This window comes from Pristis pectinata, chromosome 10 (assembly GCF_009764475.1).
Source record: "Pristis pectinata isolate sPriPec2 chromosome 10, sPriPec2.1.pri, whole genome shotgun sequence".
Lineage (NCBI taxonomy): Eukaryota > Metazoa > Chordata > Chondrichthyes > Rhinopristiformes > Pristidae > Pristis > Pristis pectinata.
The window spans coordinates 57,272,428-57,296,731 of record NC_067414.1 but is presented as its reverse complement, the minus strand read 5'-3'; the positions used below and the strand labels follow the sequence as shown (position 1 = coordinate 57,296,731).

Below are 24,304 nucleotides of genomic sequence, written 5' to 3'. Positions count from 1 at the left end.
TGGGAAAAAGAATTGCAATTCTGTTTGATTTTCTAATACTTAAAAGAACAATTGTTACCACCCTATACTCAAAAGTGCAAAACTCCAGATGATAATACTCAATTGTTCTTTTCAATCTAAAATAAGAATAAAATAGCTTTTGACATAAGTTGCACTCCAGAACTCAGAAAGAGAATAAAAAGAGTGAGTTAAGCATTCATGGTATTCCCCACTCAAGGATGTCTCTTTTAAAGGCCAGTGAAGAAGTGGTGGAGCAAGTACATGTTTCACTGATAATCTGCTTGAATAAAAATTGAGGGTAAAAATTTATTGTTTAGGAAAATACTTCACTCTTTTTCATTTAGCGTGATGAGTTTTAAGTATTGATATTTTTTCCAGGGCTACTGCTTTTCTGGAAACATTGGAGATGTCATCAGAGACTGAAGCCATGTGGAAAACATTAAGCAAACTTTCATTGGAAGCACAGCAATTACATATTGCAGAGAGGTAATAACTGGTGTTCTATTTGGGGAACCAAAGAGCTATTTATTTCTATGAAATGCATAATGAGATAGACCAAGAGGTATGATTCATGACACTCATTAAGAATTATATGCTGTTGACTTTCTCTTTGCTTTTCCTTTACTAGTGTATCATTGCCAGATATTGTATGAAGTGAGAATAAAAATATTTGATAATTTGATGCCCTTGATCATTCGCACGTGTTTCACCAAAGCAGCCATTTTTATTTGAATGGAAGGGTGAATATTTGCAGGATACTTGATCCTGGCATTGTAGTTGAACCCAATTCTGCTTTCAACATGCCCACAAGAGTATTTCCATTAGGAATCACTTGCTATAAATCCAGAGTTTCCTTCAAGCCCATAATTGTGTCAAAGTGTGGCTGTTTTTTTACATATGGGATTGGATAAGAGGATCAGATTTGAGTATATTTGGTCTAAATATCTCAGCATCTTGCAGCTGAGCTATGTATGTACTTTGATATTCCCTAGCATTTTTCTACAATGCTGTTCCTTCACTGCCATTAAGCAAATAAATTGCATATAATAGGCAAGTGAATGATTTGTACAAGCTGTTTGGATTCTGAATAAACGCATTTCTGTATTAAGAACAAGAAGTTTGTGCATTCAACGTGTTTATAAAATCAGGAAAGTTGCAGCACGGAGGAGGTTGTTCAGCCTATTGAGTAAGTACTAGCTCAATAGAACAGTAATGAAGCTTGCCCCTCTCCTGCCCTGTCCCCATTACCCTGCTTTTGGGCATGTGTCCACTTCTTTTCTGGACACCACTATTCAATTTGTCTCCATTATCTCCTGCCAGTGCATTCCAGATTCTAACTAATTGCATTAAAAGAAAGTTTTCCTTGTGTCACTTTAAGATCTCTTACCAATCATTTTCATCAATTGTCTTCTGGTTCTTGAACCTTCCACCAGAGGGTTAGGGTTAGGATCTGTATCTACTGTCTAAATTCTCATGCTTTTAAGTACCTCTATCTGACCTTCTCTCAACTTCCTCTATTTCAAGCAGAACAATGCCAGCTTCTCCAGTCTTTCCACATAATTAGATTCTGTCATGCCTGGAATTATTCTAGTAAATTTGTTCTGCACCCTTTCTAAAGTTTTCACACCTTGCCTAAAGTGTGGTGTCCAGAACTGGACATGGCTGAGGGTTCAGTATAATAATGGTTAAGTTACTGGACCAGCAACCAAAGCCCTGGATCACTAATCCATAGGAACAAATTGAATCTTTCTGCAACAACTGTAGAACTTGCATTAAATAAATCTGGAATTTAAAAAAAACTAGTTGGGGAATGGTGATCATGAAACTGCTGGATTGTTGTAAAAATCCATCTAGTCCTTCAGGGAAGAAAATATGTCATTGTTATCATGTCTGACCAACATGTCACTCTAGCTCCATTCAAGATGTTGATCTTTAACTGCCTTCTCAATTGTGGATGGATAAGGAAGATGGTCATCAGATGCTTAAGAACACTTAAAGAGAGAAATCAGCAGGGCAAAAAGAGGACATGAGGTTGGTCTGACAGATAGGGTGAAAAAGAATCCCAGGGGTTTCTATTGGTATTGGTTTATTATTGTCACTTGTACCAAGGTACAGTGAAAAGCTTGTCTTACAAACCGATTTGTACAGGTCAATTCATTACACAGTGCAGATGCATTCAGTTAGTACAGAGTGCATTGATGTAATACAGGTAAAAAAACAATAGCAGTACAGAGTAAAGTGCAGTGCAATGTGCAAGGTCACAACAAGGTAGATCGTGAGGTCATAGTCCATCTCATTGTATAACGGAACCATCCAATAGTCTTATCACAGTGGGGTAGAAGCTGTCCTTAAGTCCGGTGGTACGTGCCCTCAGGCTCCTGTATCTTCTACCTGATGGAAGAGGAGAGAAGAGAGAATGTCCCAGGTGGGTGGCATCTTTGATTATGCTGGCTGCTTTACCAAAACAACGAGAGGTAAAGACAGAGTCCAAGGAGGGGAGGCTGGTGTCTGTGATGTGCTGGGCTGTGTCCACAACTCTCCGCAGCTTCTTGCGGACTTGGGCAGAGCAGTTCCCGTACCAAGCCATGATACATCCAGATAGGATGCTTTCTATGGTAAGAGCAACAGGGTAGCAAAGGACAAAATTGGTCCTCTTGAAGATCAGCATGGTCATCTATGCCTGGAGCTGAAAGAGATGGGGGAGATCTTAACTGAATTTTTTGCATCCGTATTTACTCTGGAGATGTACACGGAGACTCTAGAACTGAGGCAAAAGAGTAGTGAGGTCGTGGACTGTATCCAGATTACAGAAGAGGAGGTGCTGGCTGTCTTGAGACAAATGAAGGTGGATAAATCCCCACGGCCAGACGAGGTGTCCCCCTCGGACCCTTGTGGGAGGCTAGTGCAGAAATTTCAGGTGCCCTGGCAGAGATATTTAAAACGTCCTTGACCACAGGTGAGGTGCTGGAGGACTGGAGGATAGCTAATGTTGTTCCATTGTTCAAGAAAGGCTCTAAGAATAAACCAGCAGATTATAGGCCGGTGAGCCTGATGTCAGTTGTTGGTAAATTATTGGAAGGTATTCTAAGGGACAGGATATATAAGTATTTGGATAGACAGGGCCTGATTAGGGATAGTCAACATGGCTTTGTATGTGGTAGGTCATGTCTAACCAATCTTATAGAGTTCTTCAAGGAGGTTACCAAGAAGGTTGATGAGGGAAAGGCGGTGGACGTTGTCTACATGGACTTTAGCAAGGCCTTTGACAAAGTCCCACATGGGAGGCTGCTCCAGAAGTTTAAGTTGTTTGATATTCAGGATGAAGTAGCCAATTGGATTCAACATTGGCTTAGCAGGAGAAGCCAGAAAGTGGTAATAGACAGTTGTCTCTCTGACTGAAGGCCTGTAATTAGTGATGTGCCTCAGGGATCGGTGCTCGGTCCATTGTTTATTATCTATATTAATGATTTAGATGATAATGAGGTAAACTTGTGTTACAGATTAGGTTACTATTGGTGAATGTCCCTTTAAGACATAGCACAGCAGTGTGTGTGTGTGTTGGTGTGTGTTGGTGTGATGACAACAACAGGACATAAGGATGTGATGACGTTTTGGAGCAGACAGTCGGAGTCAGTCAGAAGAGAGAGAGAGACACCAGCCTGCTGCTCTGTATATCGATGGATGAAAAACAGTAACTGTGTCTGTCACTACAATCCATGTATGGATTTTTGGAATAATCCAGTGGAGTCCACTTTGTTAGTAACCTGTAGAAGGAAACAGGTATTTGTGTGGACGGCCACGTCTTGAATGCCTTTCGGGGTAGCAGATACTTTGGAACAAAGCAGTGGAGTAGTCACTGCTGAGTAGACACTGAGGTGTCATATGGGTTCCCTCGTGGAACATTTGGATTTGGTAATGTCTCTATTTTCTCTCTACGTTTTGTCTTCAGTCAACGGTGGTTTTGCAGAAGCCTTTGCTCACATTTCACCTTACAGCTTGCTGAACTGAACTTTGAAAACTATTCCTGGACTTGGAGTTTGGGAGTTTGCCACACACACACTTCGAGTTTAGTTTTTGGGGTTAATGGTTAAGATCTAACGTTTTTACTTCTAACATTCTAACACTTTTACTTTTATTTTTCTTATTATCATAAGTAGTTATCAATAAAATAGTTTTTAACACTTATACATGACTCGGTGTGTTTCTTTTGTTGCTGGTACGTGACACTAGATCAGCAAATTTATGGATGACACCAAGATTGGGGGCATAGTGGACAGTGTGATCTTGATGCTAGGAAAATGGGCTGAAAAATGGCAGATTGAATTTAATACAGACAAGTGAGGTGTTGCACTTTGGAAGGATGAACCAGGGTAAGACTTGCACAGTGAATGGCCGGGCTCTGAAGTGTGCAGTAGAACAAAGGGACCTGGTAATACAGATCCATAGTTCTTTGAAAGTGGCATCACAGGTAGATAGGGTCGTAAAGAGAGCTTTTGGCACTGAGTACAGGAGTTGAGATGCTATGTTGAAGTTGTACAAGACATTGGTGAGGCTGAATTTGGAGTATTGTGTGCAGTTCTGGTCACCTCCCTGCAGGAACGATATCAATAAGCTTGAAAGAGTGCAGAGAAAATTTACAAGAATGTTGCCGCGACTTGAGGAGCTGAGTGACAGGGAAAGGTTGAATAGGTTAAGACTTTATTCCCTGGAGCGCAGGAGAATGAGGGCAGATCTTATAGTGGTATACACAATTATGAAGGGTATAGATAGGGTGAATGCATACAGGCTTTTCCACATAGGTTGGGGGAAACTAGAATTAGAGGACAAAGGTTTAGGGTGAAAGGTGAAATATATAAGGGGAATCTGAGGGGGAACTTCTTCACCAAAAGGGTGGTGCAAATATGGAACGAGCTGCCAATGGAAGTGGATGTGGGTTAAACTGTAACATTTAAGAGAGGTTTGGATAGGTACATGGATGGGAGGGGTTTGGATGGATGTGGTCTGGGTGCAGATAGATGGAACTAGGCAGAAGATCTTGTTGGCATGGACTAGATGGGCCGAAGGGCCTGTTTCTGTGCTGTAGTACTCTATGACTCTATGCATCTTTGAACTGCTATCCTTGTAGTGATAATGTTTCCACAAGTGGTGAATTCTAGCATCTTGACTGCTGTGATGAAAGTCGCTATATGTACAGTATCTATGTCATGATAGTGATTTGAGTTGATGATATTTCTGTAATGTTGCTGCTCTTGGCAGTGGAGGAAACTAATTTTGTTCTGAACTGTGAAGAGCTCCATAAGTGTTGTAATTCTCTTCATTCAAGTGAACAATGAATATTCCATTGGATTCCTGACTTGTGCTTTAACGATAATGAGATGTTGTTTTCTTTTGCAAGGTACCTTTCCTGTGTTCTGTTTTTGCTCTGCTGGTCCTGTCATGCTTCAGGACACATGTTGTTCCAAATCATTTTATGGGGAGTGGGGAAGATGGTGGTAGGGACTGATTTGTGCAGTTGATTAGGGGGAGATCTTGCTGAAGATTTACCGTTTCTAGACATGTGTGATATGAATTTTACCTGCCTTTTGTCAGTCCAGGCCCAGGTGTTTTTGTCCTATATGAGTGTGGCAAAGGTAGTCTCATTGTTGAGAATTTGTGAACAGAGCTAAATACTGTAGAATAATCACCAGGCAATTACATTTTGTGGAAAGGGTAAGATCATTAATAAAGTAGCTGAAAATAGTTGAGCAAAGTATTCCATGCCAAAGATCTCTCTGGTGCTGTGACCATTAGGCTTCAGCAACCACAACTGTATTTCTGCTTCATGTCAGGATTATTCTAGCCAGTGGAGGATTTTATCTTTCTTCTCCACTGGGCTATAAGATGCCCTCAGTCAAAAGGTGCCTTTATGTTGAGAGCAATTAATCTCACCGAGTGTCATTTCGCCTTTAGTTTTTGTTTCAGTCATAATCAGCATACTCTGACAAAGTTTAGATTGAATGATTGTAGCTAAACCCAGAAAGTGTGCCAGTAGGGTGGTTATTTGTTCATGAAAATGGATTAATTGTCCTCCTGAACATTCTTTCCAACACTTAGATGATTGTAAGAAGCTTGATGGGACAAAAGGTGATAGATTACATCTGTTTATAGTGGAACAAACAAAAATCTGGAGGATTGAATCTGCATATGACATCCTTAACACACATTCCTTTTTTTTAAGATGTTTTGCTGCTCTGGGGGACGTAGCTAAAGCTCAGTTTCTTTGTGAGACTAACCGGATTGCAGACCAAGCAGCAAAAGAATATGTAAGTAATAACTGGAACAATAATCAATAGATAAAAAAGAAACTGCCAATTGAAAGACTTAAATCTATCTGATATTTTTATACACTTAAAAAATCATAAAATATTTCATTAATTTATGTTGTATATAAGTTGAAAATCAGTGTTGTGCAGTAATTGTTCATGTCTATCAGGAAATGATAAATGTTGTATCTCAAAACAAATTGAAGCTGATTCAGGGCAAAGTGGAATTTGCAAGATTTACTTCATTTGTGGTCACTGGCCAGAAGTCTATTGTTATTCAGATGTGCTTTCTGCCCCTCTGCCAAAAATATATTTGCATGAATAATGACCACAGAGCAGAGTGAGGAGTCCTACTCCACAGACATGTCATATTACCTGGGAAGAGAAAGAAGTGGAGTATGAATGAAAATATGAAGTTCACTTTGCAGGTAGTTCAGTAGGTGGTTGCAGGTCATGGTTATGTTATGGGTCCATATCCAGAGGCCTGGACCAATTATGTCTTCTGGTGGATAAATTATGAAGGAGACAGCATAATATTAAAGATGAAGCCAGACCATTTTTAAGTGAACCGGGAAAACATTTTAAAACAAAAGTAGAATATATCAGGAATTTTCCCACAATAGCCTGTGGTTTCTAATCAGGAAATTTTCAAGATTGAGATTGGCAGATTTCTGACAAGCAGTGATATCAAGGAATATAGAACTTTCATGGTAAATAGCATTGACGTACCGATCAGCTGTGATCTTACTGAAAAACAGAGCATGGACATGTGGTTCAATGACAATCTATCACAATAAATGGAAATTATGGCAGGCACTGAAATGTGGAATTGAATGAATTTGATATTTACACCAGCAGATGGCAGACTTTATTCACCATTGCTTTTAGATTTATTCTAGCCTCAATGGCATGATGTTTCTGGATTGAAGCAGAGTAATTTTTGGTAAAATTTGTGTGTTACTTTGGTTTGGGAGCTTTCTGGGAAGAATTGTGCACTTGTTCTCAATGTCTAAATAAATAATTATTCTCCTTTTCCTGTTTCAATTAAGGTTGTGATTTATCCTTGACTACTCCAATGAGATGGAAAATAAGGGACATAAATCTGAATTTTTTCACTTGTACTGACTGTCACTGGCTTGTCAATGCTTTATTGCTTCATTACATTTATACTGGTAGCTGGACTTTATATGCCTTTATCTGAAATATCATTTAATGAGAAATGGCTGAGTAGGACCTTTATTATATATGGACTATAGTGTGTATCAAGTATTTGCTCTACAGCTTCAAGGTTATCAATTAAATATTGCGTGGTCAGCAGAAAAACTATTATTGATTAAGAAGTCAGTGCAGAAAGTACACTTGCCTGGTGGACATTGAGTTAATGTAACCCAGATGTTCTGCTGTGCTGATTGGACTAACTTTGGAGATTCTGTTTTAGCAACACAAGCTAAAAGCTGCAAATGATGAAAAATTACTAAAGTCCTAAAATGTTGCAAATGCTCAGAGGCAACATCTGTGGCAAGAGCAGAAGAATGTGAGAGACAGGAACAGGAGTAGGCCAGTCAACCATTGGGCCTATTCTGCTATTCAATAAGATCACTCCTCATCCATAACCATATTCCTGCTCTCTCCCCATACCCCTTGATTCCCCTGTGGTTTAAATGTATTCAATGGCTCCACCTCCGCAGCCATCTGAAGTAAAGAATTCCAAAGATCCACAACCCTTTTAAGAGGAGAACTTCCTCCTCGTCTCTTTCTGAAATGGGAAATCACTAATTCTGAAACTATCCCCTTAGTTCTTGATGCTGCCAACGGGGGAAACATTCTCTCAGCAGCCACCCCATTAAACCCTTCAGAATCTTATAGTTTTCAATAAAATCACCTTGGTTATCTATACCCAAACCTGCTCTACTAATCTTCATTCAACAAAACATTCATCCTGGGAATCAACCATGTAGATCTTCACTGCACTCAGAACTCACTTGCAGTTTCATCAGCACTCTGTAATGTGTCAAAATTTCCCTTATTTTATACTCCATAAAGGTCAATGTTCCACGAGCCTTCCTAATTACATGCTGTACCTGCATGTTAACTTTTTGTGTTTCATGTCCAGGACCCCCAGGTCCCTTTTTGTATCAGATATTTTGTGGACCCTCTCCATTTAAGTAAAACATTGCTCTTTCATTCTTCCTTTCGGAGTGGATAACCTGACATTTTCCAACATTGTACTCCATCTGCCAACCTCTTAATCAGTCACTTAACTGATATATATCCCTTTTGAAGGGTCTTTGTGTCCTCTCATACCTTGCTAACCCACATATTTTTATATCATCAACAAATTTGTCTATTGTATACTTGGTCCCTTCATCCAAGTCATCAAGAAAGATCATAAATAGTTGAGGGCCCAGCACTGATCTCTGTGGCACCCCACTAGTTACTGATTACCAAACCAAAAATTACCCATATCCTGACTCCTTGTTTCCTGTTAACTCACCATTCTCTTCTCCATGCCAATATATTACATCAGTTCTACGCACTCCAGTGTAGTAATCCTTCATATGGCATCTTATCCAACGCCTTCTGAAAATCCAAAAGCAGTACATCTACTGCTTCCCATTTATTAACCATATTTATTACATCGTCAAAGAAATTCATCAAACACAATTTCCTTTTTGTAAAGCTATGTTGACTCTACTTGATTGTTTTATGATTTTTGAAATGTTCTGTTATTAGCTCCTTGTAAAGACGCATGTTAGGCTAATGGCCCAACAGTTTCCAAATTCCTTTTCTCCTGTTGAGTAGTGGCATTATAATTGTAGTGACAGAAATTGTTTTAAGTTCTTTCCTCCCTATAGGCCCTTCTATTATCTATTATTATTTGGCTATTTTAATATCCTCTGCAGTGAAGACCAACCCAAATTAATTATTTAGATTTTATGTAATTTCTCTGCTTCTCATTATTTATTCACCAGACTTATGCCCGAAGGAACTAACATTTATTCTGGCTACTTTCTTCCTTGTTACGTACCCGGAGAAGCTCATTTACATTACTTGTTAGTTTCCGGAAGTTTCTCCCCTTTTTTTTGTTCATCCTTTGCTGGTTTCTGAAAATTTCCCAATTCTCTGGCTTACCACTAATGTTTACAATGTTGTATACATTTTCTTTCACCTTGATACAAAGAGATGCTCAATAATTAGCCACAGATGATGGCTTCTTCTTGACTAGAATACACCTTTGCTGAAATTTATGAAATATCTTCTGAAATGGTTGCCACTGCTTATCTTCTTTCTTATTGTTTAATCTATTTTTCCGGTTCACTTTCGTCAACTTTGTCCTTGTACCATTATACTTGTCTTTATTTAAACTTAGGATACTAGTTTCAGACTGAAGTTTCTCACCTTCAAACTGAAATTCAAATTCTGTTATGCTGTGATCACTCTTTCCTAGGGAATTCTTTACGATGAAATCCTTATTTAATTCTGCTTCATAACACATTGCCTGATCTAAGATGCTTCCTGGTTGGTTCCTGAACATAATGCTCTAAGAACCAAATGCACCATCCTCAAGGCTACCCTTGCCAATTTATATGATAATTAAAATCACTCATTATTATTACAGTACTTTTCTTTACAAACCCTGATTATTTCTTGATTTGCACTCTGTCCATTGTGTCTATTAGGATACCACTGTACTACACCCACCAGTGACTTCCTATTTTTAATATTTCATATCTCCTCCCCCCCCCCCCCCACACACACACACACACACACACACACACACACACACACACACACACACACACACACACACACACACACACACACACACACACACACACACCAGATTGATTCTACACCTTGCATTCGGAGCAGTTATAATTCCCCATTACTGTAGTAATTTCATACTTTATTAACAGACCTGGCCAACCTTCTTTTCCTTTCTGCCTATCCCTCTGAAATGTCAAATACCACTGAATGTTCAGTTCCCAGCCTTGATTGCCTTGCTATTACTTCCCTCCAATGGATGTCGTGTTGTGCCCATTTATTTCTACTTCTGCTGTAAATTTATCTTGTTACTAATGCTGTGTGCATTCAGATAAAGAGGCTGTGTAGTTTTACCTTGTCATTTTTGTTTTACTTGCTTTGACTCTATTTGCTGGTGCACTCTAATGCTTATACACTCTGTTTATTGTCAACCCGGTCATTGCCCTGCCTAATTGCCTTTTCCCTTCTCTTTGCCCTCCTAAACACCCCCTCACCTGAAGTCTTTCTTCTAGTTCCAGCCTAATTTTTCTCCCTTCTGATTCCACCCTCAGGTTCCCATCCCCTGCCATACTAATGTAAACCCTCCCTAACATTACTGGCAATCTGGCAAGTCCTACTCCCACCACACAAGGATATTGGTTCCATTTCTGTTGAGATGCAACCTGTCTTGATTTGCAGAGGTCCTACCACCCCCAGAAGTGGTCCCATTGCTTAGGAATCTAAAGCCTGTGTTCCTAGACCACCTCTTTAGCCATTCATACTCTTCTCCCCTTCAACAATCACAGTAATCTGGAGGTTACTACCATCTGAGGTACTAATTTAAAAAAAATCAGGTAATATTACAAGCCACTGAGCTTTCATCACAACTGTGAAAGGTTAATGACCTGAAACATCAACTCTGTTGCCTGTTCTGCAGAGTATTTCCAGCATTCTGGGGAGAATGCTTCTTGGTCTGGAGGTTAATTTGAAACTATAAAAAGTAACAGCATCCACAAGCAAAACTGTAAGAAGAGGACTCACAGGAGTTTCATAGTTTGCATTAAATAAGCCAGCAGCTTCCTTTTTTTCCTCACACCATCATTCTTCATGTTCTTTGTTGTTTCTTTTTGAATTTGTACTTGTTTCTGTGTTCCACCCATTTACTTGCTCTCTCAAGGAAGATTATTAGGTTGGGTGTAGTGGCCATTGCTCTGTAACTGCAAGCTACCTGACAGTGGGTAATACTTTAAGTATGCAGACCAGTGAAATACAGATAGGAGCATCTGCCAGACAAATTGTTTTAAAAATATAATGTAATTTATCGGAGCCTGCCAAACAAATGTGAGGCTCTTTGAGACCAATGCTCATTAATGTCACATGGCTAGAGGGAATGTAAAGGCCTGCTTCTGCTCCAGTTTCCCATGTTCTTCTACCTCTCTTGGAATTTCCATTTGACTTAGACATTTAATGTAGGGTCAGCTGGTGGTGAGGATTTCTCAGTTCCTTTTCTACACCTAAATAAAGCCAACTAGCAAAACCTTTAAGTTCACGATTATATAGGCCAATGGAAAAATGGCACATTAACTCAACACCTCCCGTGCGATACACTCCCAATTCTATATTGGGAGATGAAAATCAATCTTGCATGTATTAAACAAATGAAGTGTTAATAAAACTTATAAATACAATACAGTTACACCTGTTTATAAAGTGAGTATTGCACAACTTGAAAAATCATTTTGATAGTTTAGCTGTATTTGTAAGTCAATGGTTCAAATGCGTAGCCTATTGGATAATAAAGTAAAAGAAGCCAACAGAATTCCTGTCATTCTCTTTGTTATTTCCACTCTCCCTTTCTGTACAACTTAAAAGCTGTTTGATTTCTATTTCTATTTGATTTCTATTATTTTCCAGATATGATGAAAGATTAAAACATTCACCCTGTTTCTGGATCCAAAGATGCTACCTGATCTGCTGAGCATTTATAGCAATTTCTGTTTATTTTTATTCTTGCTAAATTGTATACAGGATACTACTTAATTGTTTTTTAATAATACAATAAAACAACAGAACTTTGTTTTATTTCTTTTTAGGGAGGTGATGGCACAGACAATTACCTTGTTCGTGCACGATTGGCTATGTTGGAGAAAAACTACAAATTAGCAGAAAGTTATTATCTGGAACAGGTACATGTACAAAATCGCTAAATAACTGACAAACATTAACATTGCACAACTCCACTATTATATACCTACATGAATATTGAATGCCATGGATATGCACAATTTTAGTGCTGCTTAGTATTGTTTCCTTTGCTCTAATTAATCAACTACTTTGTTTTATAATCTTTATGTAAAGCCAAAACTTTCTCCATCATCAAAAAAAATCTTGCAAGCAATTGTTAGTATTCCATTTGTAGATAACTAACTTTTTCTGTGGAAAACATGACTTTTTCACAGTATCTTCCTAAATGGTATACAGAGAAGGTATCTAAGCAGCTATACACATATATTAATGTTCTGTTTATACATCTGATATCCTCTAAAATTGTCAACTGTTTTCACTTTATTTACTCCTAACCCCTAACTTCCATATAATAAAATTTCTTCATTATTCATAAATGTGAAAAAATACATTAACTTAGATGCAATAAACATATGAAAAGACAAAATATTAAGCGGCTTAGCTTCTTTCAAGGTGGATAAATCACCAGGCCTGGATGAAATATATCCAGACTGCTTTAAGAAGCAAGGGAGGAAAGTGCAGAAGCTCTATCCATAACATTTCAATCTTCCCTGGCTACAGGGGTGGTGGTGCCGCATAGCAGCTAGCCGAGAAAATAAAAGCACATGGGATCCAAGGGTCTGAAATTGGCTCAGTGGCAAGAATCAAAAGTTGATGGGTGTTTTTGTGATTGGAAGGCTGTTACCATTTGGATTCCACAGGGCTCAGTGTTCTATCCCTTGTCTTTTATAATGTATTAATACTTTAGTCTTAAATGTAGAGGGCATGAAAAAGAAGTTTGCAGATAGTGTTGTGGTTGATAGTGATGAGAAAACCTTTAGGTTGCAAGAAATTGTAGAAACACAAAAATTGAAATGAGTAGACCATTTGGCCTTTCAAACAAAAACAGAAAATGCTGGAAAAACTCAGCAGGTCAGGGAGCATCTGCGGAAAGAGAAACAGTCAACGCTTTGGGTCTGCAACCCTTTATCGGAACTGAGTAAGAAAGAGGTGCAAGTTGGTTTTCAGTAGGAGAGGCAAGTGAGAGGGAAGGATGTGTCATAGACGCTCTCTTTGTTCTGAAATATTCCTTCCACAACTACTCCCCTACTTAAAACTAACCTGTATCTCTTTCTTTCCCAGTTTTGACAAGGAGTCACAGCCCTGAAGCGTGACTTTCTGTTTCCACAGATGCTGCCTGATCTGCTGAGTTTTTCCAGCATTTTCTGTTTTTGTTTCAAAATTCTAGCATCTGCAGTCTTTTTTATCGTTAATTGGTCTTTTGAACCTCTTCCAACGTTCAATATTATCATGACTGATAATCTGCCTCAACACCATTTTCCTGCAGTCTCTCCATACCACATGATGACTTTTTCATCCAGAAATTTATCTGTCTCCTTAAATATCGAACTTAGCACAGTACAGCACAGGAACAGGTCCTTCGGCCCACGATGTTGTGCCGAACCAATTACAGTATTAATAAAATGCCCAACTAAGCTAATGCCTTCTGCCTACACAATGTCCATATCCTACCATTTCCCTCACATTCATGTGCCTATCTAAGAGCTTCTTGAATGCCCCTATCGTATTTGCCTCCACCACCACCCCAGGCAGCGCATTGCAGGCACCCACCACTCTCTGTGTATATATAAAACAAAAATTGCCCTGCACATCTCCTTTGAACTTACCCCCATCACCTTAAATGCATGCCCTCTGGTATTAGACATTTCAATCCTGGGGAAAAGATACTGGCCGTCTACTCTATCTATGCCTCTCATAATCTTATAAACCTCTATTGGATCTCTCCTCAGCCTCCGCAGCTCCAGGGAGAATAACCCAAGTTTGTCCAACCTATCCTCATAGCACATGCCCTTTAATCCAGGCAGCATCTTGGTAAATCTCTTCTGCACCCTCTCCAAAGCCTCAACATCCTTCCTATAATGGGGCAACCAGAACTGAATGCAATACTCCAGATGCGGCCTAACTAAAGTTTTATAAAGCTGCAGTATAACTTCCTGATTCTTGAACTCAATGCCTTAACTCTGAAGGCAAGCATGTCATAAACGTTCCTTACCGCCCGATCAACCTGTGTAGCCGCTTTCAGGGAGCTATGAACGTGGACCCCAAGATCCCTCTGCTCATTAACACTGTTAAGTGTCTTGCCATTAACAGTGTACTGTCTCTTTACATTTGATCTCCCAAGGTGCAACACTTCACATTTGTCCGGGTTGCATTCCATCTGCCATTTCTCCACACATATCTGCAACTGATCTCTATCCCGCTATATCCTTTGCGAGTGTTCTATGCTATCCACAACACCACCAATCTTCCTATCATCTGCAAACTTACTAATCCACCCAGGTACATTTTCATCCAGGTCATTCATATACATCACAAACAGCAGAGGTCCCAGTATGGATCCCTGAGGAACACCAATAGTCACATACGTCCAGCTAGAATAAGCCCCATTGACCACTACCCTCTGTCTTCTATGGGCAAGCCAGTTCTGAATCCAATTCACCGCAGATCCCATGCACCTTAATCTTCTGGGTGAGCCTCCCATGAGGGACCTTGTCAAATGCCCTACTAAAATCCATTTATCAACATCCATAGCTTTACCTTCATCAATCACGCTTGTCACCTCATCAAAAAGTTCAGTCTGGTTAGTAAGGCATGACTTGCCCTGCACAATGCCATGCTGACTGTCCCTAAATATATATATTCAGCAATTTGGAATCTACAGCTCTCAGTGGTAGTGAATTCCATAGGTTCATTGGACTTTGAATGAAGAAATGTCTCCTCTTCTCAGTCCTAAATCTCTTGCTCATATCTTGAGACTGCAAACTTTCATTCCAGACTCCTGCTAGAGAAAACGTTCTCTTTGCATCCAGTCTGTCTTGCCCTGTCAGAATCTTGCAACTTTCAATTGGATCCCCTGTCGTTCTTCTAAACTCTAGTGAATAGGAAGCTGATAGCTCACATCTCTCCTCAGACAACAATTCTGCTATCCCGGGTATCAATCTGGTGAATCTTTGCTTCCTCCCTGAAACTATTTCCTTTCTTAGATAAAGAGGCCAAAACTTCACACAATATTACAGATGTGGTCTCACCACGGCCCTGCATAATTGTAGCAAGGCATCCTTGCTCCGGTACTTAAATCCTATTCCTAGGAAGGCCAATGTATTGTTGCTGCCTTAATTGCTTGCTGCACTTGCATGTTTTCTCTTAGTGATTGGTGTACAAGAACACCCATGTCTCGTTATATATCAACACTTCTCAATCTAATTGCATTTAAATAACACACATCCTTTCTGTTTTTGCTACCTTTTAATGAATAACTTCACCTTTATCCATGTTATTACAACATCTGCTAAGTTCTTGCCCAACTCACTCAATTTGTCTAAGTAATCTTAAAGCATTTTTGCATCGCCTTCATAGTTCACTTTTCCACATATTTAGTCATCGGGAAATTTTGAAATAGTGTCTTTTGTTCCATCATTCAAACTGCTGATGTATGTTATGAATAGTCAAAGCCAAGCAATAATCCCCGTGGTATATGACTGATTACTGTCCTGAAAAAGAATTATTCCCATTCCCTAACCATCAACCAATTTTCAGTCAATGCATTACCCCCAAGGCCATGCACTATAATCTTACCCAATGTTGTATCCAGCAGCGCTGATGCCTCACAGCTCCAAAGACCCAGGTTCAATTCTGACCTTGGGTGTTGTCTGTTGTGGAGTTGCATGTTTTTCTTGTGATGATGTGGGTTTCTTCCAGTGCTCTGACTTTCTCCTGCATCCAAAGACTTGCAACAAACAATCTGCTGGAGGAACTCAGTGGGTCAAGCAGCATCTGTGGGAGGAAAGGAATTGTCGACATTTCAGGTCAAAACTCTGTATCGGGACTGCAGTAGGGTTTCGACCTGAAGCGTCAGCAATTCCTTTCCTCCCACACATGCTGTTTGACCTGCTGAATTCCTCTAGCAGATTGTTTGTTGTTCCAGATTCCAGCATCTGCAGTATCTTATGTCTCCAAAGACTTGCAGGCTGGTTGGTTAATTTGCCATGTAAATTGTCCTAGTGTGTGTCCCAGAATGGTAGAATCTGGGGGGAGTTGATGAGAATGTGGTGTTACGGATTCGGTGAAAGTCCCTTTAAGATAGAGAGAGAGAGAGAGAGAGAGAGAGAGTGTGTGTGTGTGTGTGTGTGTGTGTGTGTGTGTGTGTGTGTGTGTGTGTGTGTGTGTGTGTGTGTGTGTGTGTGTGGCGTGCTTACGTCAATAGAAGATAAAGGACGTAATGACGTTGTTGAAGAGGTCAGAAGAAGGGAGAGAGAGAGAGAAAAGGGAGAGAGACACTAGCCTGCTAGTTTCTCTATCGATGGATGAGAAACAATGACTGTGTCTGCTACAGAAATCCATGTATGGAAATTGGAAGTAATCCGGTGGAGTTCACTTTGTTGCTGACCTGTAGAAGGAAACAGGTATTTGTGTGGACAACCACGATTCGGATGCTTTTCGGGGTGAGGAAGTCACTACCGAGTAAACACTGAGGTGTTGTCTGGGTTCCATCGTGGAACATTTGGACTTCGTAATTACTCTCTCTATGTTTCTCTACGTCTACGTCTTATCTTCAGACAACGGTGGTTGTTGAAGAAGCCTTTGCTCATGTTTCACCTTATGGCTTGCGGAACTGAACTTTAAGAACCATTCCTGAACTTGGAGTTTGGGACTTTGCCACACACACATGGAGAGTTTAATTTTTGGGGTTAATGTTCAAGGTTTAACATTTTTGAATTCTAACATACTAACATTTTTACTTTTATTCTACGTATTATCATAAGTAGTGATTAATAGTTTTTAACACTGAATTATGACTCAGTGTGTTTCTTTTGTTGCTGGTTCGTGTTAGTGGGAAGAATAAAAATAAATGAGATTAATGTAGGATTAGTATAAGTGGGTGATTGGTGGGCTCAATGGGCTGAAAGGCCTGTTTTCATGTTGTATGTCTCCAGCTGTATGAAAGATCTGATTGCACCGATGCGTAGAAGGTACAGAGGAGATTTACAGGGAAGTTGCCAGTACTGGATAATTTTAAGAATTAGGAAAGATTGGATAGGCTGGAGTTGTTTTCCTTGGAACAGGAAAGGTTACAGATATGGATAGAGAAATGGCAGATAGAGTTTAATCTGAGCGAGTGTGAGGTGTTGCACTTTGGGAGGTCAAATGTAAGAGGAAAATATACAGTTGATGGCAGGACCTTTTAACAGCATTTATGTACAGAGGATTCTTGGGGTCCAAGTCCATAGCTCCCTGAAAGTGGCCATGCAAGTTGATAGGGTGGTAGAGTGCTTGCCTTCATTGGTCAGGACATTAAGAGTAACAAAGTCCATGTTGCAGCTATATAAAACTTCGATTAGGCCACATTTAGAGTATTGTGTGCAGTTCTGGTTGCCGCATTACAGGAAGGATATGGAGGCTTTGGAAAGGGTGCAGAAGAGGTTTAGCAGGATGCTGCCTGGAGTAGAGGGTATGAGCTAAAAGAGGTTGAACAAACTTAGGTTGTTTTCTCTGGCGTGTTGGAGGCTGAGGGGAGACCTGACAGATGTTTATAAAATTATGAGAGTCATAGACAGGGTAGACAGTCAGAATCTTTTTCCAAGGGTAGAAATGTCAAGTACTAGAGGACATGCATTTAAGGTGAAAGGGGGAAGGTTTAAAGGAGATGTGCTGGGCTGTTTTTTTTACACGCAGAGAGTGGTGTGTGCTTTGAACAGGCTGCCAGGGGTAGTGGTGGAAGCAGATACGATAGTGATTCTTAAGAGGTTATTAGATAGACACACAAATATACAGGAAATGGAGGGATATGTATCGTGTACAGGCAGAAGACAGAAGAGATGTTTAACTTGGCATTGTGTTAGGCACAGACATCATGGGCTGAAGGGCCTGTTCCTGTGCTATATTGTTCGATGTTTTATGTTGAGGGGGACTTAATTATGTTAAATAAAATTGTGTAGACTGTGTAAATAGGAAGCATCAAAAACCAGGAAACGTAGGTTTAAAATAATTGGGAGGTTTTGAGAGGTGGCGAGGAAAAACTTTCTTACTCAGGATGGTAGGGGTCTGGAACTCTGTGCCTGAAAAAGTGGTAGGGACAGAAAACCTTCACATTTAAAGAGTACTTGAATGTGTGTTTGAAGAGCCTACTACGGACACTGTACTGGAAAGTGGGATTAGGCATCATATCCTGTGTCATCAGCATGTACTTGATGAACTGAATGGCCTCCTATATCATACATTTTCTTTGTCCTCTATTTTCTGGGCAGATATTTTGAATAAATGTAATACCATATCATTTATTTCATAGGCTATAAGTAAAAGTGGAAGTTAATCTATTCTAAAATAAATACATGCAGCACATTTAATATAATTTTAATGTAATTGTTTAAATCTAACAAGGTGTGGCATTATTGCTTGTAAAGTAATACTGTATTTTTGTGTTATCTCCCAGCATATTAATGTATGCTATCTTTCAGATTATTGGCAGTTTAGAATATTATTTTATTATCATTTTTTTTATAGAATGCTGTTGATAAAGCCATGGATATGTACCAGGAGCTACACATGTGGGATGAATGTATTAATGTTGCTGAAGCCAAGGTAAATTGTTTTTCATTGTGACCATCACAAATGGTATGAAAGTACTGGATGAGGATTGGCTAAACATTTATCTATTAAGAAATAAGACTTAAAGGGAAGAAGATGGGGAAAAAAATGTGTTTTGAAATGATCTATGAAGTGGGTGTCCATAGCTCTCTGAAGGTATTAAGACCTGCAGGTAAGAGGGTTGGAAAGACTTATAAAATATTTGTCTTTATTGGCCTTGGCATAGAACAGAGGAGAAAGGAGCTTATGCTAGCGCTCTGTGAATAATAGATGCAGTTCTGGTCCCCACATCAGGGGAAGGATGCGATAGCACTAGATGGAGTACAAGGGAGATTTACACGTGTGGAAAGAATGTTTCACCAAAAGGTGAAGGTAGAAACCTTCTACATGTTTAAAGTGAAAGTAAGTAAGTACTTGAAGAATCTGGACATACAAAGGTTCAGGCTTGGAGTTGGGAAGAAGGTTATCCTAAATAGTTTTTATTTTGGCTAGCATTGTTTGTTTTCTATGTTTTAAATTTCAATTTTTCCATGGCTATAATTTTATTTTTAAAGTACAAGCATGGAATGAAACTTGGGGAACCACCCTGTCTGGAACCAATTAAAATTAGGGGGCATAGATTTAGCGTGAGGGGGAAAGATTTAGAAGGGACTTAAGGGGCAACTTTTTCACGCAGAGGGCGGTGAGTATATGGAACAAGCTGCCAGAGGAAGTGGTTGAGGCAGGTGCAATAGTATCATTTAAGAAGCACTTGGATAGGCACATGGAGGGGTGGGCTTAGTAGGATATGGGCCAAATGCAAGAAATTGGGACTAGATGGGTGGGCACCATGGTGGGCACAGACTGGTTGGGCCGATGGCCTGTATCCATGCTGTTTTGCTCTATGACTCTAAAAGTAACTACTGTATGTAAATTTTAAAAAAACATTTTCGTGCTGATATAATAAAATAAATATAAAGATTTAAGAAACATAACCTGAGATTTGGATAATAGTTTTATTAATGGAGAAAATAAAACATCAACTTCTTTCCAAGTTTAGGAAACTTATTTTAAAAACTGACATTCTTATAAACATTGAAAAGTTTCTACAAATGTAATTTCCCTTCCAAGAGATCAATGTTGTGATCAAATGCTAGCTGTCGAGAGGATTCTCCCTGACAAACTATTCGGGGAAAAAAGATTGACACATGGCGATGTCACGTTCCCATATTTTGTCAGAGCCCTCAAAATTTTAATTCTTTTTACAAAAGGTCTGAATGATTCTGACACTTCCAAAAGTATAAATATGTAAATGAGTTATATTAAAAGCACTTAACTAAGTTAACAATTTGTTTATTTAAAAAGACTTTAAGAAGGGCCACTCAAAAGTTCAAGGCCTTTAAACATTCTTCAAAAGCTATTGGAAATTTTAAAACAATTTTGGAAAGATTTAAAGGAGAATTTTTAAACCACAAACCTAGAAGTCTTCTTAAATGATCAGGCTTGTATCCCACAACTGTCCCCTTCCATTAAAATCAATGGGGTACTATCTTTTGTTCTTCCTCAGACCGAACACGAAGTAGTTTTCCCTGTATGTGTGAAGCAGTTACTCTAGTTCTTGCACCCTCACTGAACTGCAGTCCAGCATTGGAGTGCAGCCTACTGCCTAACATAGAATTGATGTGATATTTTCATGTTCGCATGTACAGTAATTCCAAAATTACTTTTAGTTTTATAGAGTAATGACATTGAATGCTGATGGTTTTGCCATATTGCAGCACAAAATCTGGACCCAAGATTTTTTTTTTCTTTAATGTGTGTTTTCTCTAATATATAATAGATTCAAGTTTTGAACTCTCCCTTCCCTGTCTCAACTGCAAGTATCAAGTGACAAATTAGGAAATATTGGAAGGTTTAAAATGGAAAATTGTAGCTTTTGCATTGAGTGCTCTTTATCTAATGTGATCTGCATTTACAATTATAGCCATGTCAATAAAAACACAGCACCTGAAAGTAAAAATAAAAAGAGATTATGGTAATGTGTTGGTTATGATATCTTTCACACAAAGGAGTGCATGTAAAATTTTTCTTAAATCTTGCGCAGAGTAACCTTGTATAGGATTAACTATTTTCCTTTTTCCTCCAGGGTCACCCAGAATTGGACAGTCTAAGACGTAATTATTATCAGTGGCTGATGGAGACAAATCAGGATGAAAAGGCAGGAGAAGTGAAAGAAAATGAAGGAGATTACATTGGGGCTGTCAATCTCTATCTGAAAGCTGGTCTCCCTGCAAAAGCTGCCCGTTTAGTTCTGAGTCGGAATGAACTTTTAGCGAACAATGATGTTATGAATCGAATTGCTGCTGCCCTGATTAAAGGAGATTTCTATGAAAGGGTTAGTATTAATAACGTCAGTACTACTTAAGCAGTTTTATTTACTGCTAATTAAGTAGGATTAGATTTCTTTTAATGCCAAATTTAAGGAAATTTTGTTTGATCACTAAAATCTTGTTGAGAAAAGCAATGTTACTTATTTACTTTCAACAGTTGATGGTGAACAGTGCAAAATACCTCATTATTATCTTACTTCCTTAATACTTGTTTGATTGATTTTGAGTATTTTTCAGAAATGTTAGATTTGGAACGTTGCTGCTGCCCTGATTAAAGGGAACATAAATGAATGAGTAGTTATTAAGAACATGTATTTTTTATTCTCTGTCATTTATATATTGCAGTAACTGAGAATACTGGGAAATCTGTGTTCCGTGGATCACTGGAGCAGGGTCTTTGTATTTGGGAGGCGAGTGTCAGAGGGTGGGAATGAAGATAGCCGTGGGATCTCAATTTTAAGGGAGTGTAAGCACTAACTTTTGGTGTAGGCCAATTGGTCTGAGAAAGGAGATCCTGGTATTGTTTTGAGTATTAGGAGTGGAATCTAGCAGTGCTATGGAGGAAGGCACAGGAAAGTGAAATTTAAACTACTTTTGATGCTTTTCTCTAACTGAAGAAGTTTTCTTCTCTAATATTCCCACCCATTAATTCCCTCCATTTAGGGTAAGTATCAAGGTACCAAAAATGTATTGGATGAATAGTTATATAGACATTTTTAGAAAAGGTTTTTTTCAATAATAATATTTCCCTGGCATATCAAATTGAAAAAAGGCAAGTATCATGCTTTTCTGTTGTGGTTTACAATGTCGAATACTTTCAAATTACCATTTTAAATTGTTACGAATATTTTTTGACGTTGTCTTTAAAAATAAAAGTAAAATTGTTCCTGGTAGTGCTTTCTACTACATGTGTCCAATCTATTTAAACTTTACTTTCTTTTATGGGTAATATATGCAGTTGAGACTCTGGCTTTGAGACATACTGAAGATTTGAAATAAAAGTTTTAATAAAGTTATGGAAAGGACATTCCTGGTTCAACATAAAACAAAAAAAACCTTTGAAAAGTTGTTTTTTTATTTAATTAATAACAGTATTTGAAAATTGCTATTGTACCATGACAACCATGCAATTTTGTAGCACCTCCAGGCTGGTAACATAAACTAGTATCCTGCTCGAAGCTACTCACAGGAGTATTGTGGCATTGTGCGTTGTGAGTCGATGGTCAAGGAATTATGTCTGTAGTTATGTCTGTGAGCTCCTCCTGATTTCATTCATGCCTTCGTTAGCAAGGCATGTCACAGGAAGAGAAAGTGAAAATAGGTCCCATTTACTGGTTCTGTAGAATTGTTTACCCTAATGTTTAATCTTTGTACAGTAAAACTGATAATCGAGGATCCGACCATTCAGAAGTCCTGAAGATTTGACATTTGGCTCACCAGGACCTGTCTGCTGAGCTTCCCTAGTCCCTGTTCCCTTCCATCTTGCCAGGGCCCTGCTTTCAATGCTTTCATCCAATTCCTGTGGTCCTGGTTCTTGCACTTCCTTTCACTTACTGGGGCCCTGCACCCCACACTTCATTCCACTTGCTGAGTCCTGGTTCCCACACTCCCAACTTGCCAGGGCCCTGGATCCTGCATGTCCATCTGGCTTGCCAGGGCCCTGCTTCCCACATTTCCTTCCAACGCACAAGGGCCCCATTTCCCATGCTCCAACCTAGGCACCATCCACTCACTGGGGCCTAGATCCCTGTGCTCCCATTCAAATATGACTCCATTTACCACGCTCTCTTCAAATTGACCGGTCACAATTCCTGAGCACCCTTTAAATTTACCAGGTTCAATGGGAAATTTATTATCATAAAATGTAACATCTTAAAAAAATGAAATAAAAATATGTTAGTGTATTAATATAAATAACATCCAGTGGTCTAAAATCTGCTGGTTGGGCACCACCATTGTCCTGAGATTGCCAGAGTATTGGAGTTTACTGTAACCTTTACTGGAAGTGAAGATGGAACAGAACTAAGTAACTCAGCAGAGACTTTTCTTAGTTTGAAAGCAACCCGAGAGGCATTTAACTTTTTATTGCTAGTTTCTGGTGAGAAACCCAGGTGAAGAAAGGAATTGCCTTAAAGTAAAGTTTGGACCAAGTATTGGACATGAAGTACCATGACTATTTTTTCTTTGGAAGTGGAAAATATTGGAGTACGGACACTGTACTGACACAATAGTGTCAATATACTTTAATGTCACAATACTTTAATGGTGGTCCAGGTATTACCAACATATTCATTGTTTTGTGTATTATTGAAAAGATCTTCTAATTACATTTTTTGTATATCATAACACTAATTGATCACTATAAATTCAGTAATCTGAGACTAATTTTAGCACTTGAATTTCTTTCCAGGCTGGAGATCTCTATGAAAAAGTTGGAAATTACCAAAGAGCATTGGATTGTTATCGTAAGGGAAGTGCATTTCGCAAAGGTATCTGGAGCCCTCAGTACAGGGATAGGTACTTTTTGGTGTGAAAAGAGTTATTGGTCCAAAGTTGTAAGATAAATTAAATGTGATTGGTAATTGGTTTATTATGTACTGAGATAGAGTGGAAAAACTTTGCAAGCCATCCAGTCCGTTAAGGTAGTACAAAGGGAAAAGCAATAACAGAATGCAGAATATAGTGTTGCAGTTACGAGAAAGTGCAGTGCAGGTAGACAAATAAGGTGCAAGGGCCATGATGAGGTAGGTCGAGAGATAAGAGTTCATCTTTATCAGATTCAGTGCATGTTGCAGAAGATTGGCCTGGATCTATTATTTAGTTATTTTAAATTATTTAGTTCACTTTTAAATGGTCACTATTGGAATTCCATAACAACATGGCCGCTGTTTGCTGCTGTGAAAGCTTTCAAGGGTGATCTGGAGGTTAGAGCTTCTTCAGTGTACTATTGGAAGCATTGCTGCTGCTCAGGCCACACTGCTGGAGTCTTGAACATTTCAG

The 24,304-nt window shown here is 39.0% G+C and overlaps 1 protein-coding gene across 1 annotated transcript in view; it reads left to right on the top strand.

The window, feature by feature from the left end:
* Window positions 1-24,304, top strand: part of ift172 (intraflagellar transport 172) — a 138,614-nt gene that overhangs the window by 51,421 nt on the left and 62,889 nt on the right. Inside the window, 6 exon segments of the mRNA XM_052024729.1 lie at window positions 379-486; window positions 6,218-6,302; window positions 12,140-12,232; window positions 18,852-18,929; window positions 21,061-21,309; window positions 23,715-23,793. Of these exon segments, the coding sequence (XP_051880689.1) occupies window positions 379-486; window positions 6,218-6,302; window positions 12,140-12,232; window positions 18,852-18,929; window positions 21,061-21,309; window positions 23,715-23,793 (692 nt within the window).